At 52.3% G+C, this 16,480-nt stretch overlaps 1 protein-coding gene across 3 annotated transcripts in view; it reads left to right on the top strand.

The window, feature by feature from the left end:
* Positions 1-16,480, top strand: part of ERGIC1 (endoplasmic reticulum-golgi intermediate compartment 1) — a 103,284-nt gene that overhangs the window by 49,813 nt on the left and 36,991 nt on the right. For 2 of the 3 annotated variants that reach the window (XM_042946572.1, XM_042946563.1), the window contains 2 exons: positions 4,669-4,741; positions 15,648-15,742. In XM_042946572.1, coding sequence (XP_042802506.1) covers positions 4,669-4,741; positions 15,648-15,742 — 168 coding nt within the window. Of the gene's footprint in view, positions 1-4,668; positions 4,742-8,207; positions 8,388-15,647; positions 15,743-16,480 lie in introns of all 3 variants that reach the window. The other variant, XM_042946579.1, reaches the window with a different exon arrangement.

Raw genomic sequence — 16,480 nt, 5'->3', positions numbered from 1 at the left:
CGTGCCAGCAGACGCTCTGATGCTTTGTGCCTGAGTCCCACGGAGAGGATACCCAAGGCGCATGAGAGGAGAGGGGGTTCGACTTGTTTCTGAGCCTGATCACAAAAATTCAAGTAAGGTGTCCTGTCCCCTTCCTGCCACCAACCAATAGTCCAGACCTCTGCCTCACAGTCTCTGCAGTCTCACCCTTGTGAATGGATGTGTAACAATCAGGTCTGGGTCCTCCTGGAATTTTTAAAAAGCACATTCAGGCTTTGATATACTTATATTGCTGTTTTAAGCAGAGACGGGAACCTACTGTGTGGACCTCTCTTCCTGGCCCTTTTTTCAACCGCCGTAGGCTGGACACGTTTCCTACCAGCACGTACACGGCCCGCTGCATTCTTCCCTGCAGCCGCGTCTGGCAACCCACGGTTGCCATCATCTGCGCGACCCACAGTTTATGTAACCAGTCTCCTGGGAGTGGACAGTCTCGATTCCGATTTATGGCTGTTGCAGACATCCTTGTCCATATATTTTTATATCCTTGTATGGTTATTTCTGTAAGGTAACTTTTCCTAGAAGAGGAATTACTGGGTCAAAGGGCACGTGTGTTGTAAAATTTAGAAGGTACTGCCAGATGGCCCTCTAGGGACGTGGTCTGATTTGCGGTCCCGGCCACAGTGTGCAAGACGGCAAATTCCTTTACACGAGAGGAAAAGGGCGTGAGGCATGGGAAACCAGCCCTTAGCTACCATGTAGTGAACAAATATTTATTAACTAGGTCCTGGGGCCAGGTCCCGTACCAAGCACCAGGATCATGTTGATGAATGGGCTCCCGTCTTTGTCCTTAAGGAGCACATGGCCTACCAGGGCAGCAGACACGAAGCCACACCATTTCATGACATCTTGATAAGTGCTATTAATAACTGCAGGAACAGGGAAAGGCCCTGGACACTCACGGATCAGGGTTTGAATTTTGCCTCCTTCACTGAAGTGGCCATTTGGCCTTGAACAAATTCCTTGACTTCCCAGAGTCTTGGGTCTCGGGTCTTGGGTCCAGTGCCCCCCTTTGCTGGCTGCACCAGGTTTCCCAGTCACACACATTCTCTAGGGGTCACATTCCTATGGTCCACTGCCTGAGTCAGTTTCAAAAGAAGTGTGGTGTCAGAGAGCCTTAGCTTCTTGCCCAAACATGGATTGAAAACCCTCATCAAGCCTTCAGTATCACAACGGCCTTTCTGGTTGAAATACTTCATACCTGCCTTCATACCTCGTGTTTTTCATTCATTCATTTATTCATTCATTCATTCATTCAACAAGTATTTTTTCTGTACCTTCTCTGAGCCAGGCTAGACCCTGTGACCATAGTGGTACCAGACATTGTCTCTGTCCACCTAGTATGGGACAATGGTAGGGGGAGCAGTCACAGAGGGTATATGATCAGGGCTGTTGGACACTTGGGTTTCAGCTGAGTAGACTTGGCATTTATCGTGTCCACCTGCTGGGTTGACCAGGCTTTATCCAGACCTTGAACAGAGCACACAGATTTCAGAAGGAAGCCTTCCATCCCTGTCCCCTTCCCTCCCACCCCCAATCTGGACAGAGTTAGAGTGTTGGGGCCCTTTTGCAGGCTTAGGGCAAGGAAGGCAGTTAGAAGGCCTGGATTGGTCTAAGTCAGCATTGACCTTCAGAAACGCCTCCCTACTTTGTGCCTGTCCATTACAGCATGCGATGGGTTGCTGGGGCTTGAGAGAGGTGTGAGAGGGATGAACATGACTCTGAAACATGGGTCCTGTGTGATACTGTTTAGGAAGATTCCAGGTGAAGGGTGTTCTGCCTGGTAGTGGGATTCTTGATCAGTTATCATAGCTGCAGTCTGCAGGTGAGAAAGGGAAGGATATGAGCCAGGAAGTTGGGAATGGTGGCTGCAGGAGTGCAGTGGATTTTTCCAACAGCTGGAGAAGACATTTGAAATGAGTTTCTATGCCACAAAAGCAAGCAAGCAAACATGGCCACTCCTGTAAACTGATGTGGCATGTATTTCAGACATAGACTGCTGAGTGAGTAAAGCATGGTTGGAAAGGATGTATATAGCTTATGCTGCAGTTGGCTTAGAGAAAGAAAGGAATTGTACATATATGTTTCAGTGCTGTGGAAGAACACAAGACCGTAACACTGATACCTTAGGGCAGGGGGCTGCAGATCAGGAGCCAGAAAGGAACTTGACACACTATATACCTTTTTATGCAGCTGCATGATTTTTCTCATCACGTGCATGTGTTACCTCTTCTGAAAAGAAACAAAAAAAGTAAAACCCTTTAATACTGCCCTATATAGTTCTTTTAGTGTTTGAAGAATTGGGGAGTAATTCTAGGATCCCATACGCTGGTCTGGTTTTAGAGGTGTAGGGACTGTGGGGATGTCCCTGTCTTGTTCTTCACTTGGAGTCCTAGATCTTGGGGTTTCTTTTCTTAGGGCATTGTCTGTAGAATTCATAGGATCCAGGCCTGTCTCCCCACCCACCTTCCCAGGCCAGTCTCTTCCTCTCTGAGCCTCCATTTCTACCTGCTGCGCAAGGGTGCGTGCCCCCGTCAGGCGGGAGTGTGAGGTGACACGGTGGCTGGTGACACTCCCACAGCAGGGCGCATGGTAGTGGCCCAGCAAACATTTGTTCCCTTCCTTCTTTAATTAGAAGGCATCTTTTTGCATTTTAAGATAGATAGATAGATAGATAGATAGATAGATAGATAGATAGATAGATAGATAGATAATGACTGGTTTCAGTGTTTATCACAGTTGCTCAGCCAGTCCAGGAGCAAACCATCAAGAATGTAGCAGAATCAACAAGTGGGACCAGGAACTTTTTTTTCTTTGCAGGAAACTAGGGGTCACCCCATTTGTCAGTCACCTTCCCCAAATCACCAACTCTTCCAAGGACTCCCTGATGAAAGTCCTAATAATGAGCGAATGCTTGAGCCTTTATTACCCGCCAGGCACTATTACAAGCCCAGTTTCTCCATTGTGGAAATTCTCAGAGCAGCTCCATAAGGCCTGTTGCCATTTTACAGATGAGGAAACTGAGGCAGGGAGAGGTAAGTAACTTAGCCAGAGACCCGTAGCAGGTGAGCAGTGGGCATATTTTGCAAACCCTTGCCCACTGCATGCCTCTGTGATAAGCCCAGGTGAGGCGTGCTCAATGCTCGCTCTCTGCTCTTGGGTATTCCCTGCCTATTATTCCCTCCTGTATGCCAAGCCCCAGGCCAGGCACTGGAGCTGTGGACTTTCTGCCTTCAGGGATATCAGTTTAGTGAGAGAAACAGCCACAAAGAGCCGGTAAAATGTGGCAAGTGTGAGAATAGAGGCTGGGAACAGAGGAAAGAGTGACCAGCTCCACATCTGGGGACAGGAGAGACTTTTGAGCTGGACCTCGGCCTGGGAGCATAGAGAGGAGTTCACTTCACAGAGAGGATGACGGGGGGGGGGGGGGGGGGGGGGAGGAGAGAAGATGGGAAGGACGTTCCCGACAGGAACCACAGGAACAAAGGAACAGAAATAAGACACATATTTACAGAACAGCACGTGGCTCAGTGTGGTTGAGTGGTAAGATGTTGGGGGAGTATCAGGAGCTGGGGCTGGAGTTCAAGGCCAGATCCGGACCACTTGTTATATATTGTCCCTGGGAGTGGCCCCAGGGGTCACAGATTTCCACCCTGGCAGGGGCCGTTGACCAGATAAACATGAGTGACATGGGCCAACTCTGGAACTCTCTTCCACTCTCCACATTTCAGACTTTTATAGAAGAATTCCTTCCATAAAGAATTTTCCCTTTTCTTGAAACACAAGTGTTCAGTCTCCTCACTTTCTGACCTCTGATGAGGACATGGGCACGCCGTTGATGGTACCACTGGGGGTGGTGATAAATGGCGACAGACCGTTGGCCTCGGCCTTGGAATCAGGGAGTCAAGAGGGGGTGGTAGGGCCTGTGGCAAACTGGTGAGCCTCAGACCCCATTGGGAACCAGGGCCTGAGTGTTCTGGACTTTGATGTGCAATCAGATTGTTCAGTGTCAACTCCAGATTTTGAAATACACATCACTGGAGCTGAACAGAACACATTTGTGGGCCACCAATTTGCAGCCTCTGTGTTTTTTAATGCTTATTTATTTATTTTTGAGAGAGAGCATGAGAAAGGGGCAGAGAGATGGGGGGACAGTGGACCTGAAGCAGGTACTATGCTGACAGCAGCGAGCCAAGTGCGGGGCTCGAACCCACAAACCGTGAGATTATGACCTGAGCCGAAGTCAGACACTCAACCCACTGAGCCACCCTGGCGCCCCATGCAACCTCTATTTTTGACTGACCTCTTCATTAATATGCTCTTGTGGAATGAAGTCAGTCTGGCCCCCTGGAGGACCTGCCTACGTAGGGGGTCAGTCTCTATTGGAAGGTCACATCAGTACCAAATGAAGTCCTCGGGGAGCAGGGCTGCTTAGACTAAGAAGGGGCTTTGGACGGTTGGTGGGGCCTCTTTCCCCCTCCCTCTAAGCAGCTTTCCTTGGAGGCCAGGGGTGGAGAGGGGAGGGATGGGAATGGGAGGGGAGAGGGGAAGGAGGAGGGGCCAGCCCACCCACCCCCCCAGCCTGTGCCCTCCACCCTTAATTGTGTGTCTCTGTATTGTTCCTTCCAGTCTCTATCTGCTGCTGCCTCTTCATCCTCTTCCTCTTCCTCTCGGAGCTCACCGGATTCATAACGACAGAAGTGTAAGTTCCATTCCCCCACAGGGGACATTCCAGAGCTTTCTGGGACCCCAGAGGAGAGGAGACAGGGGCTTTAAAAAGAAGCAAGACCTCTGAACCTTCTAACTCTCTCATTTCCAAGCCCATGGCATCCATCGCTCCTCTGTTTCTTAAAAGGGTTTTGAAGTTAGAGCAAAAGCAAACATTGCTTTGTTGAAGCTGAAGAGAAAATCTGGGTTCCGTTCTGTGGGGGGGCTTCCTGGGTCCGCAGATGACAGGAATCATTTGCCCATCTCTGCTGTCCCTTTGTTTGGCCAGTGGACTTTTTTCCCTCTGAATCATCATAGGGTCATTTGATGTTAAAGCTGGAGGAGTTCAGAGAAACGGTGCTGCTTCCTACCCGAGGGGGGTGGGGTTGCTGACATCAGAGCCCAGCCCCCTCAACTGAGCCCCCTTCCCTGTTCTCAGGCCCACACTTAGTGAGGAATCAGTGTGGGCTTCCTGGCAGCGATTGACGCATTGTGAATCGATCCCCAATTTCTAGCATCATCCGTTGCCCGGATAACCTAGTAAATGCTGTGGGGTATGTGTAACACAGAATGCCATTGGAATTATTCAGTCACAGCCCAGCGGCTGCCCTGAGGTGGAATCAGACCCCAGAGCTTCCTGCCTTGGCCACTGGCTCAGGGCTTCCAAGGCTCTTCGTTCCTGTGTTTACAACCCAGAAAGTCATCACGGGGCTGGGCCCTGGCCACCCACTCCCCTGTTCAACACTGGAATTTTCTTTTTTGCTCATGGAATTTCTTGGTTTCCTTTGCCTCCCTCTCGGCCACAAGACAATAGGAAACTAAAAACATAGTTACTTAGCCCAAGACGGGCGTTGTAGCTATGTAAGTGTTACCACCTTTAACCCTCAGATAGCTCTGAGAGGTAGTTATCTTGTCTTTAAGGATGAGAAAACTAGGGCTCTGAGAGGTGAAGGGATTTGCCCAGGGTCGTATAGTTAGGAGGGGGCTCCCAAGGCCCACCAGTCTCCTGAATCCACAGGCATCTCAGTCTTGTCTGTTTCCTACCATCACCCTCTGGCCAACTAATTTCTGGTTGTAGCCTACACGGGTATGGGAGAGTTTGCCTTCCCTGTCCCTCTGATCCTGTTTTTAACCCTGATGGCACCAGAGCCCAGAGGGTCTCACGGAGTGGTAGAAAGAGCTCTGGACGAGGCATTGGGAGACCCAGGGCCAGGTCCCCCTGCTCGATTGCCACTTTGCTGTGTGACCCTGGACAGGTTTCCAAACTCTCTGGCTCTCAGTATCGCTGGCCAAATGAGAGGGTGCATTAGAGTCAAAGCTTATAGGTCTAGGGAGGCTTGTCTGCCTCCTAAGACATGACCTCCTGACCACGCAGGGGTCAGAGAATGTTCTTTGCCCCACTCAGCTCCTAATGGGGGGTGGCTCTGTGTAAATTTGGGCCACTGGATGTCTCAGGGGTCACCTGAGTTGGAATTAGAAACAGGGACAGCAGCAAGAGATTGAGAGAGCTACTGTGTGCCATGTACCTGCTGGTCTCTCCAGGCTGTGCCCCCTTCCCTGGGGCGGGGGGGGTGCTCCTGTTCAGGTCCCTCGTGTTCTGAGCAAGGTGAGTGGGGTACATGTGTGATAGCAAGGAGGGAGCCCCAACTGTGTCCCAGGGACTAGGGAGACTTTACATATTCTGGACAGAGCCACTGAGAAGTGCAAAGGCCCTGAGGCAGGAATTACCTGGTGTATGTACAGAGCAGATAAAGAGCTAGTGTGGCTGGAGCAAAGTGAGCAAGTGGAGAGAGTAGAATATGAAGTAGCCAGGACCAAGCTGGGGTAGATCCTGTACACTGTTGTGTATTCATGGGCCTCATTCTTGGTCCTGAGCTCCCAGAAGTCAGAAACCAGGTCTGCCTCCTTCCTTGCTGAGTGGTTCCCTGCTCAGAGGAGTTGAAAATGCCAACAGTGAGCACAGACCATCAACAAGCAAGCAAAAACTAGAACGTACATAAATTAGTGAAAAAGACTCTGAAGAAAGAAAAACAGAGCAGGAAACAGAGAAGGTGTGTGATATTTGTGAGGTTTAAACAAGGTTGTTTACCAGAAAGGTACTTAATGCCACACCTGATGTACTTTAATATGGGTCTGTAGTTCTTCATGCTACATTTTTTCATTTCACATTTATTCCCCATCTAATGCTAAAAAGGTTGTGAGGCCACCCTCAGCACCTGGCATGTAATAAGCACTCCATGAATGTTAATTTTCTTGTCCCCTCCCTTGAGCTCAGAGCAGCCTCCCTCGCCTCCTGCTGACATTGTGAAGGGCAGCTTGTTGAGCCGTTTGTCAGCTCAGCCCATGGTGAGGCAATGGGCCCCTGACAGGTGAGTTGTGACTGGAGCAGGTCGTGTGCCACCTGCTGTGTGAAGAGCCACTCAGGTGAGCTTGGACAGCTTGTTCCATTACCCAGGACAGGGCTCCCTCCTTTCCGAAGAGCACAGTATGTTCCTGCCGCTCTGCCTTCTACCCTGTTCCAGGGTTTTCCCTTCCTGACCCCTGAGGGCATCCTGGACACTCTGGTCCCAGCACCTCCCTGGAGAGGAAGAAAGATGAGGGGTGAGTGGGGTAATCAGACTACGAGGGCCATTCAGGGTGTGTTTGCCATTTGTCTGGCCCGTGCTGAGCTCTTCCCCATTTGCAGTGTGAGTGGCCAGAAGGAGGGAGGGAGGCGGGAATGAGAAGAGAAACCCGTCGGTAGCCCAGGGGCCAGAAGCTCCATCTGTGATGATGCAGTGGCCCTGACGCCCCCTCTCCCCCTGCTGCCGTGTGACCACGGTGCAGGAGTTGCCCGAAAGGAGTCTGTATGGGTGAGGACTGAGGACTTCAGCGAAGAATCCAGAGGGAAAAGCATTGTTCCTGGTCTTCCTTCTATCAGAAGTTTCTCTGACCCCTGGGAAGGCCTGCCAGTTTGGGAACACATGAAGGTCCCAGGTCTTCTGTAATGGATGTCGGGCCCTCCCTGGCAGGTTTGTGACCACAGTGGGTCAACCCCCCACACCCCCCATCATGAGACTGTATCCCAAGGAAATGAGGTCACTGCTGGTGGGATCCACATTGCGCCAACCCCGACCCGTGGTTATCAGTGAGTGACATAAGACAGTATTCTGGCCCAGCCCGGTAGGGAAGGAGGCCTGTTTGTTTGGGTGGTTGGACTCTAACCTGGGCTTTAGACAGGCCATTAATTATCCTTGGGAAAGTGGCCCCACAGGGGTTGCTGTGTGGCTTCACATTTCCAGGGGAGCAGGTCCCCCCACCCCTTGTTCAGAGAACGTGGCTGCAACACATTCCGGTCTATGACTTCCCAGGCTTGGCTGCTTTTACTTATTAACCTGATGAGGATCTGTAAGAAGAAAATGTAGTAGCTGGAACTCTCCACTGATAATTTACAGTACGATACAATGTATTCTACTTTCCAGTTACGATTTATACTGGGCAACCACATGCCCAGCCAGCCAGCCAGCCACCTAGGTTCGCGCTTTACGGTGATCGTCTCATGTCGTCAACACAGAACCCCTTGAGGTGGGTTCTGCGGGTAGTCTTAGCCCCACTTTACGGCTGGGAAAACTGAGGCACCAGGAGGCGAAAGCCACAATGATGTTAGTAAGTGGTGGGGCCACTCCAGTCAAAGCCTCTGCACTCCTGCCCTGTCATACCACGCTTTTCTGCCCAGAGCATTCTGGGCCCCCAGGTGCATGGGAGCTGCTGCTCTTTGGTCAGAACAGTTGACCTGAACATTTGGATACACCCTTCCAGGGTGAAGTGGCCGAGCAGGCAGTTGGAACTCCAGGAAGCCATTGCCCACCTAGCGGGAACTGGGTGGTTACCTTGAACTGTGTCCTCAGATGCTCCATAGCAGGCCCCCAGTGGGGAGGCCGGTAGCTCAACCAGGAGGAATGCCTGGATGTCTCCCTCAGAGCCCGGTCACCCACTCTGAGGCCTGGGTTGTGAGCTAGGGCCCCGTGAGAGACCCAGGGCTGTCGCATGAAGGACAGGCCGGAAGGCATCCGAGCATGGAACGACTGGACCGGCTTCACGCTGCAGCGAGGTCCGCTCTTGTGAAGATGAACTTGGGGCAGGGCGACCCTGGAGGCCAGACTGGACAATAACTGTAGAGAGGAGGGTGTGGGCAGGACTTGGTGGCCGAGAAGGGGTGGTTTTGGCCCTCCACCTGGTGGGGAATAGATGCACTTACTTATACCTGGAGGGTAGGGATTTAAAACAAGGTCCTGGGGAAATTGCTTACATAACTTCCATCCCTCCCCTTCCACCGCAAGCCCTTGCTGTGGGCCTCACTGCTGTGTAAGTTTCCATTAAATCAAATTATTAAGCACAGAGGTCAGCGACTTTGGGCAGGAATCTGAACTATTCAAGTGCTCTTCTAAAAGCAAATAAAATTGTTTTCCATAGATGTCATCAGACTCACGCCTCAGCCTAGAATTTCAGGGCCCTTCGTTACATTCCACCTACGCTCCCCCCCACCCGTACCTCCCCAGTCCCTCTCTTCCTCTCCCTACATGGCCACTGCTTACTGACCCCCACGCAATCCAGCCAACTCCCTGACGCTGTCTGGTGTCCCCGACTGGAATGTGCCCCCCTCTCCTCCATCAGCACACATTGGTACCTCCCCCCGTTCATTCTGCAGGGGTGGTGATCTCGTGCTCTGTGCTCCTGGCTCAGGGAGCCCTCGTCCCGGTCAGTCGGGAGGTCAGATGCAGCAACCCACCAGGGCGTGGCAGGGGGAGGTGGCAGAGGGAGGCTTGTAGGGCACAAAGGGGATGGACCCTTTACACCTGCTTGCCCTGTGGGCACTTGGGCCATGGGTGCAGTTGGGATGGGCACCTGCAGATTATCGGAAAGACGATGACACCTGCATCACAGGTGTCCTTGGGGGATACTTGTCCCTCAGGTTTTCATTGATTCCTTGCCCCATCCATCTTAACGCGGTGGAAAGAGCATGGCTCTGGGCTTTCATGGCTCCAGGTTCAGATCCTGCCTCTGCCTCTTCCTGGCCATGTGATCTTGGCCAGTCTTTTATCTGTCTTGCTCTGAGCCCGGTTTCATCCTTGTGAGAAGAGAACAGTGACCCTACTAAACATCTTCCTGCTGTGGGTATTACATGAGATACTACATGTGAAAGTCTCCGGCGTCGTGCCTGGCACCAGCCAGCTGCTTAGAGCTGGGACATCTTCGATTCTTTATAAGCAGGGCCACCTTCTATGCGGGCCTTAGAATATACCAGGGGCTGTGCTAACACCTTGCATCCATGAACACATTTAATCCCTATGACAAGAAAAGCAGCTGGGGCGCCTGGGTGGCTCTGTCGGTTAAGCGTCCGACTTCAGCTCAGGTCACGATCTCGCAGTCCGTGAGTTCGAGCCCCGTGTCGGGCTCTGGGCTGATGGCTCGGAGCCTGGAGCCTGCTTCCGATTCTGTGTCTCCCTCTCTGTCTGCCCCTCCCCCGTTCATGCTCTGTCTCTCTCTGTCTCAAAAATAAATAAACGTTAAAAAAAAAATTAAACAAAAGGAAAGAAAAGCAGCTTCTGAGGAGAACGAACTTTGTTTTTCTGAGTTGCTGCCTAGGCATTTTACAGTGTGATAACCCTCCTCACACCCAGAGTCTGGACACTAAGATAAGGACTTGAGTTCAGGATGCCCGCCATGAGTTCCCGCCTTTATTTTGCCTGGGGTATCTTTCAAAATAGCTACTGAAGAGTGAAGCCGGAGGAGAGTTAGTGACCTCTGCCCCATCATAAGGAATAAGTGCTTGCTACCCTGTTGTCTCTCTCCCGCTGGCTCCTGCCCTCCCCTGGCTCCCTGCACGTGCGCGCGCGCACACACACGCACACACACGCACACACACACACTCACTCCTGGGATCTGTAAGTAATAAATCTCGGGACTCTTTCTTCCTTTATGTGGGTGTATCGAAACTGTGCCTTCCATCAAAACGACCCTGTGGGTTTCACTTCCCCAAAGTGGGAGCTCGGATGCTGAGGGAGCTACCTGGCCGCCCTGCGTGGGTGGCTTGTGCCCCCTCGTTCAGCAGGTCATAATCGGCATATTCTCGATGTAATGCACCAGCTGTGGGCCCCTCAGTAATCCTTGCCACAGTGCTGTGAGGTGAATGCCTGTTGCTACCAACTCTGTAAACACTGATAATTACAAGAACAGTAAAAGCAGCAGACACTTACTGTGCCGTACCTGTGACCGCCCCTGTTTTACATGTGGGGAAACCGAGGCTGGTAGAGGCAAAACCCCCTGCATTATAAGGTCAGTCAGCTCGTAGGTGGTAGAGCCAGGATTTGAACACTGAGAGTCTGGACTTGCATCACGATGCCTTATGGTCTTTACCAAGAAGGGCCCGAGCCAGGCCCTCAGATTGGTGAGGAACATACACCCCCCTGCCCTGGGGACCTGCAGCTTTATCGCTCACACCCCTGGGAAGCAGCCCGAATCCTGACCCCTCTTTTGTTCTGTCTCCCCTCTTTCTTCCTCTTCCCCCTCCCCTCCCTCCTGGTTTTCTGTCCTTCTTTTCAAGACGTATCTATAACTTACAAACAGCCAAGCGCATAAATCTTAAAGGTGAGACTTGATGAACGCTTGCCTCTGCTTATACCCGTGTCACCATCACCTCATCAAGACAACACATCTCCACCGCCTGGAAGGTTCCTTCGTGCCCCTCCCAGTCAGTATCTCCTGCCACCACCACTATTGTGACTTATTACCGTAGGTTAATTTTGACTGTCTTCAAACTTCATAGAAAACTTCCCCAGTTTTACAGTTAAGGAAACCGGGGCTCAGAGAGGTGAAGTAACTTGTTCCAGGTCCCCCCCCACCCCAGCTTCTTAGTGGCAGGAGGTGAGCCTACATGTATCTGCCACTGCCCCATGAGTCTTCTCATCACCCTTGCTAGTGACAGGAGGAATCAGGCCCGAGAGTCTCCAGATAGCAGTAAATCCACAAAAAAGCTTGTATTGTCCCTTCAGGTGGGCTGATTTCTGGCTGTCCATTCACCTTTTAAAATCAGTTCAGCCCCAGCCAGTTTAGCTAGCCTTGGCAGGCGTCTGCGGGTGGCAGGCGAAAGGAGGGCTTGCAGTGCTGGCTGGGGGTAGGAGGATGCCAGCAGCCCTGGAACATTCCGCTTTGGATTCTGAAGGTGGATCTCTTGGCCTCCTTGGGCAGGCGGCACAGGTGATTGAACTTCGTTTATCTTGCAGCCTGGGGCCCTTCAGGAATGCACTGGGAACAGCCAGTTCTGGCCTTACATAACCAGACTGGCCTACGCTCTGCAGGCCAGTGGGCTTTCCACCCCTCCCCAGCACCTCAGCCCTTTATTCTAGATGGCACTGGAGAGCCTGGGCTCCATGGGCTAGGAGAGGCCCCCTGGGGCCTCGAGGGTGAGCTCACCTTGGTGCCACACCTGGCACTCAGCTCTCTGTGCACTGAGGTCACCTCCAGAGGATTGCCAGGGGATGACATCATCCCACAATCCGCCGGTGATGTGCTGAGGCCCCACCTCCGAGGTGGGAAAGGTGAGTAGCTACAAGGAAGAGTCTCGCTAGTTTGGGAAAGGAAGCCGGGGGCTCTCCCTCTCCCTCGGTGACCATTCTGTTAATCACCCAGTAGTGTCATTACTCAACAACCTTCTGGAGTTGCACATCAAGGCTGGGGTAGAAGTTGGGCGCTAAAGGCCGAGGAAGAGCCCTTTTGGCTGTGGAGATGTCCATCCTCCAGTATACCCTCCTGTGGTCCTGCTTGCTCCTTTCCCCCTGGCTAATTTGTTCTCTTTGTTCTCCGATGGGGGCCAACACTATGAGTCTGCCAAGTACAAGCCCCTGTCTCTCTTCCCCACACCCTGTGTGTGGCCTCAGAGGGCCAGCCCTCCTCCCCCATTTCCTCCCTTGATCCTAGATGTTGAGGGCGAGAGGGAGGGGAGACAGCATGAGCCCTAGAAAGCCTGGGTCTCAGGCCGAATGCAGACCTAGGTGGGATTTTAGCTCTGCTATTTCCTGCTGTGTGACTTTGGAGAGGGCACTCAACCTCTCTGAGCCTCAGTTTCCTGATTGTAAAATGAGGATCAGGACATTTTCACAGGATCAGATGGGAATAACATGAATGTACATAGGCCCAGTTGGGATTTTCCTGACTTCGTGGCCTGGAGGCCCAACAGTCTGAAGGCCAAACCACATCTGTCACTCTCTTGTCTTCAGGAGCATCCTTGTGACCCATGCAAGGAAACATGCCCCACGTGACTTTTTGAGCCCACTGTTTCTTTTTTTTCCTACACATTTTTTTTAAGTTTGTTAATTTTGAGAGAGAGCATGCATGTGTGAATGCATAAATTCGTGCATGTGCACCAGTGGGGGAGGAGCAGAGAGAGAGAGGAGGGAAAGAATCCCAAGCAGCACCGAACCTGATGTGAGGCTCAGTCTCACGACTGGAGCCCACTATTTTTAAGTTTATTTATTTATTTTGAGAGAGAGAGAGAGAGAGAGCGCGCGCAGGGGAGAGGGGCAGAGGCAGGGAGGGAGAGAGAATCCCAAGAAGGCTCTGCATCCCATGTGGGGCTTGACCCCCACAGACTGTGAGATCATGACCTAAGCTGAAACCAAGAGTCGGAGGCTTAACTGACTGAGCCACCCAGGTGCCCCTGGACCCCACTGTTTCTTAATTGAGCACCAGCTACATCATATTACGTGCTAGGGGCATAAAGACAGGCTCTGAGTAAAAACAAAATGCCCTTGCCCTGACCTGACTCATTCTTTCCCAGAGATGTGGCCATGTACAAGGCTTTCTTAGAGTCTAGTTGCTTAGAGCTGCAAGCCTTTATTTACAGCCTATGCTGGACCCTAGTTAATGCTTTCAGTAGCCATAGCCCAGCCACTTCAAGCACGGCCCCCATACCTGCCCACTGGCCTGAGCCTTTAGATTCGGTCCCCTCTCCCCTTGGGGAGTGCTCTGGGAATCAGAAGTGGCCTTCAGACATGGCCACCCGGCGTCCACTCAGCGGCTCGTCAAAGATGCCTCTACGACACTTCGAGCTCAGCACAGCCACTTGCAACTCAGTGCCTTTCCCTCCTCACTGCTCTTCTTCCAGGAGCTCCCAGCCCAACAAATGTTTCCAGAAAGACACATGGCGGTCTGCCTGCATGCCTCCCTTGAGCCCCCACGGCCCATAGCTGACATATCTGGCATCCCTCCCTCCCGCGCCCCCCTCCCACAACACACCCAATCCAGGCCATCTCTTGCCTTCCGTGTGGTTTCCCCAGTGCACAGTGGCCCCTCCGGTCAGTCTTCCTTGCAGAGGAAGCCTGTTAAAGGGCAAGACTGACCATGCGGCTGCACTCTGTCTGGATGGAGTGTGAAGGCCTTACCAGGGCCTCCGGGCCTCCCTGACACAGCCCCTGCCCATTCTCCAGCTGCATCACACAGCCCACTTCCCTTCGCTCTACGCTGCAGCCACAGTGACCTTTCCTCAGTTCCCCAAAACAGCCACTTCCAGGCCTCTGCACACTCTGTCCCAAAGATCCCCACCCCCACCCCCACCTCTTTGCTGGGGCAGCCTCCTCCTCCTTCAGGCCTCTGCTCCCATCTCCTCAGAGAAGTCCTTCTGGCTCATTCTCCCCAGAGGTCACTTGTCCTGTTATCCCTCCCTTGTCACCCCACAACTTTCCAACCAAGCAATAATCATAGTTGGTGGAAGGTATTTTTTAAGGAGGCGAGTGGTGTCTCTAAGGTTGATGAAGACAGAGACCGTGTCTGACTGCGTTACCCACTGTCTCTAGTGCCTGACAGGTAGCAGGCACTCGAAAAGTATTTGTTGAATAAATTCACGTTGCTGACAGGTCCTGTTGTGGCGCCCTGGTCCCAGAGAGCAAGGTGGCATGACTGTCCATGGGGCCCCCTGCCCCCAAACTGTGCCTCTCTTCACAAAGACCTGAAACCTGTGAACGTGTGACCTTACGTGGCCAGAGGAACTTTACAAATGTGATTGTGTTGAGTCTCTTGTGCCGGGGAGATGGCCCTGAGTTATCTGGTGGGCGAGATGAAATGACCAGAGCTGCTGTAGGAGGGAGTTAGGAGGCCAGAGAGGAGTGAAGATACTGTGTGGTTCTACTGGGTATGAAGGTGGAGGAGGGGCTATGAACTTAGGCAGCCTCTAGAAGGATTCTCCCATAGAGCCTCCAGAAGGAGTACGGCCCCGCAGACCTGTTTTATACTGTGGACCTCCAGAAGTGCAAGGTGATAATAAATGTGACTCGTTTTAAGCCCTCAGCTTTGTGATAATTTATGCTGCAGCCACAGGACACTAATAAACTAGTCACGTCTAGTTGCATCTTGGACCTGGTGTTTGCCCCAGGGCTTTGTGAGGGCCGAGCATCGAGGGTGAGTGCCCAGGGAATCCCCACTTCCCAGCTGAGTGGGAGATGGCTCCAGAGAGTAGGGACTAGGGTACCATATGCCTGGAGGTACCAGGCCCTGCGGCCTAATAAGACTCCCATTTTTCACTCAAGTGTTCAGACCACCCCATTAACGGTAGGTGGTGATATCCCACTCGAAGACGGGCTCTGCCGAGCTCACATAGAAAATGGCAGGGCTGGGATTGGAATTTGAATCTGTCTAACGCCAAAAGCCGTGCCCGTTGTCACCACCCCAGCCCCCTCCCTCTGAGTGGTAAGGCCAGTGTTTGGAGAGGCCCTCAAGATGGGAGCCCTGCTCCCCTGTGCCTGAGCAGATAGGCTTCCCCTAGATGGTTGGTTGAGCAGTGGTCACCAAGGGAAATGGCTCCTGGCTGTCCCCGGCATCTGTGATGGGTGCCCCCTCTCAGTGAAGGCTTCTGTACTTGTCTCCCTTAGCGTGAATGAGCTCTATGTCGATGACCCGGACAAGGACAGCGGGGGCAAAATTGACGTCAGCCTGAACATCAGTTTACCCAATTTGCACTGCGAATGTGAGTATTCCCAACAGCCCTCTGCTCCAGCAAGGCCCCTCTGTTAGGCAGAGCTGAGTGTGCAGAGATGACAAGATAACCGGGACAAGTCAGCAAACAGGGCAGGCTACAAATAGCAGGTCGCATAAGGTTCTCCTTGTTCCTTTTGGGGGCGTGGGGGGGTGCGGAATGTAATCAAATGTGCCTGCATTTGGAGGTTTTGTAGAATACAAAGTCCTCGAAATGGCTAACGGGGGTTACCTCTGGAGGGTAGCCATGTTTTCAGCCGGATTTCACGGGGAGCTGTGGCATGTGACTGACAACCAGTTTATCCTGCCCCATAGCAAGGGGGCCGGGCTGTTATTACCCATATCTTGGCAAGAGGCTACAGGGTGCCGTGGGGGGTGGGGGCAGGGTCATATAACCTCTCAAGCATCTTAAAGCAAGGAGACCTCAGACCTCTTTTGCTCACTCAAACTCTGACCCAGGCTGAGGTGTGACTTCTCTGAGCTTGTTTTCTCATCTATAAAAATGGGTTTATAATGCTATCTGTTGCCTGAGGTTTCCGGGAGGGTCTGATGAGCCGGTCCCTAGACTTCTTGTTGAGTGGACTGGGTGTCCCTTCCTGGACTGGGATGTCTAGTGTCCCTTTGCCCCAGGTTGGCACATAACCCGATGCAGGCCCTTCTCCCACCCACGCCCTTCCTCCTGAAGGACAGAACACTGGGTGTGTCCACAGGCAGAGATAGGGAGAGATTC

The sequence above is a fragment of the Panthera leo genome, chromosome A1 (assembly GCF_018350215.1).
Source record: "Panthera leo isolate Ple1 chromosome A1, P.leo_Ple1_pat1.1, whole genome shotgun sequence".
In the NCBI taxonomy this organism is placed as follows: domain Eukaryota; kingdom Metazoa; phylum Chordata; class Mammalia; order Carnivora; family Felidae; genus Panthera; species Panthera leo.
The sequence above is the reverse complement of the archived record's forward strand: the minus strand, read 5'-3'. Positions and strand labels throughout refer to the sequence as shown.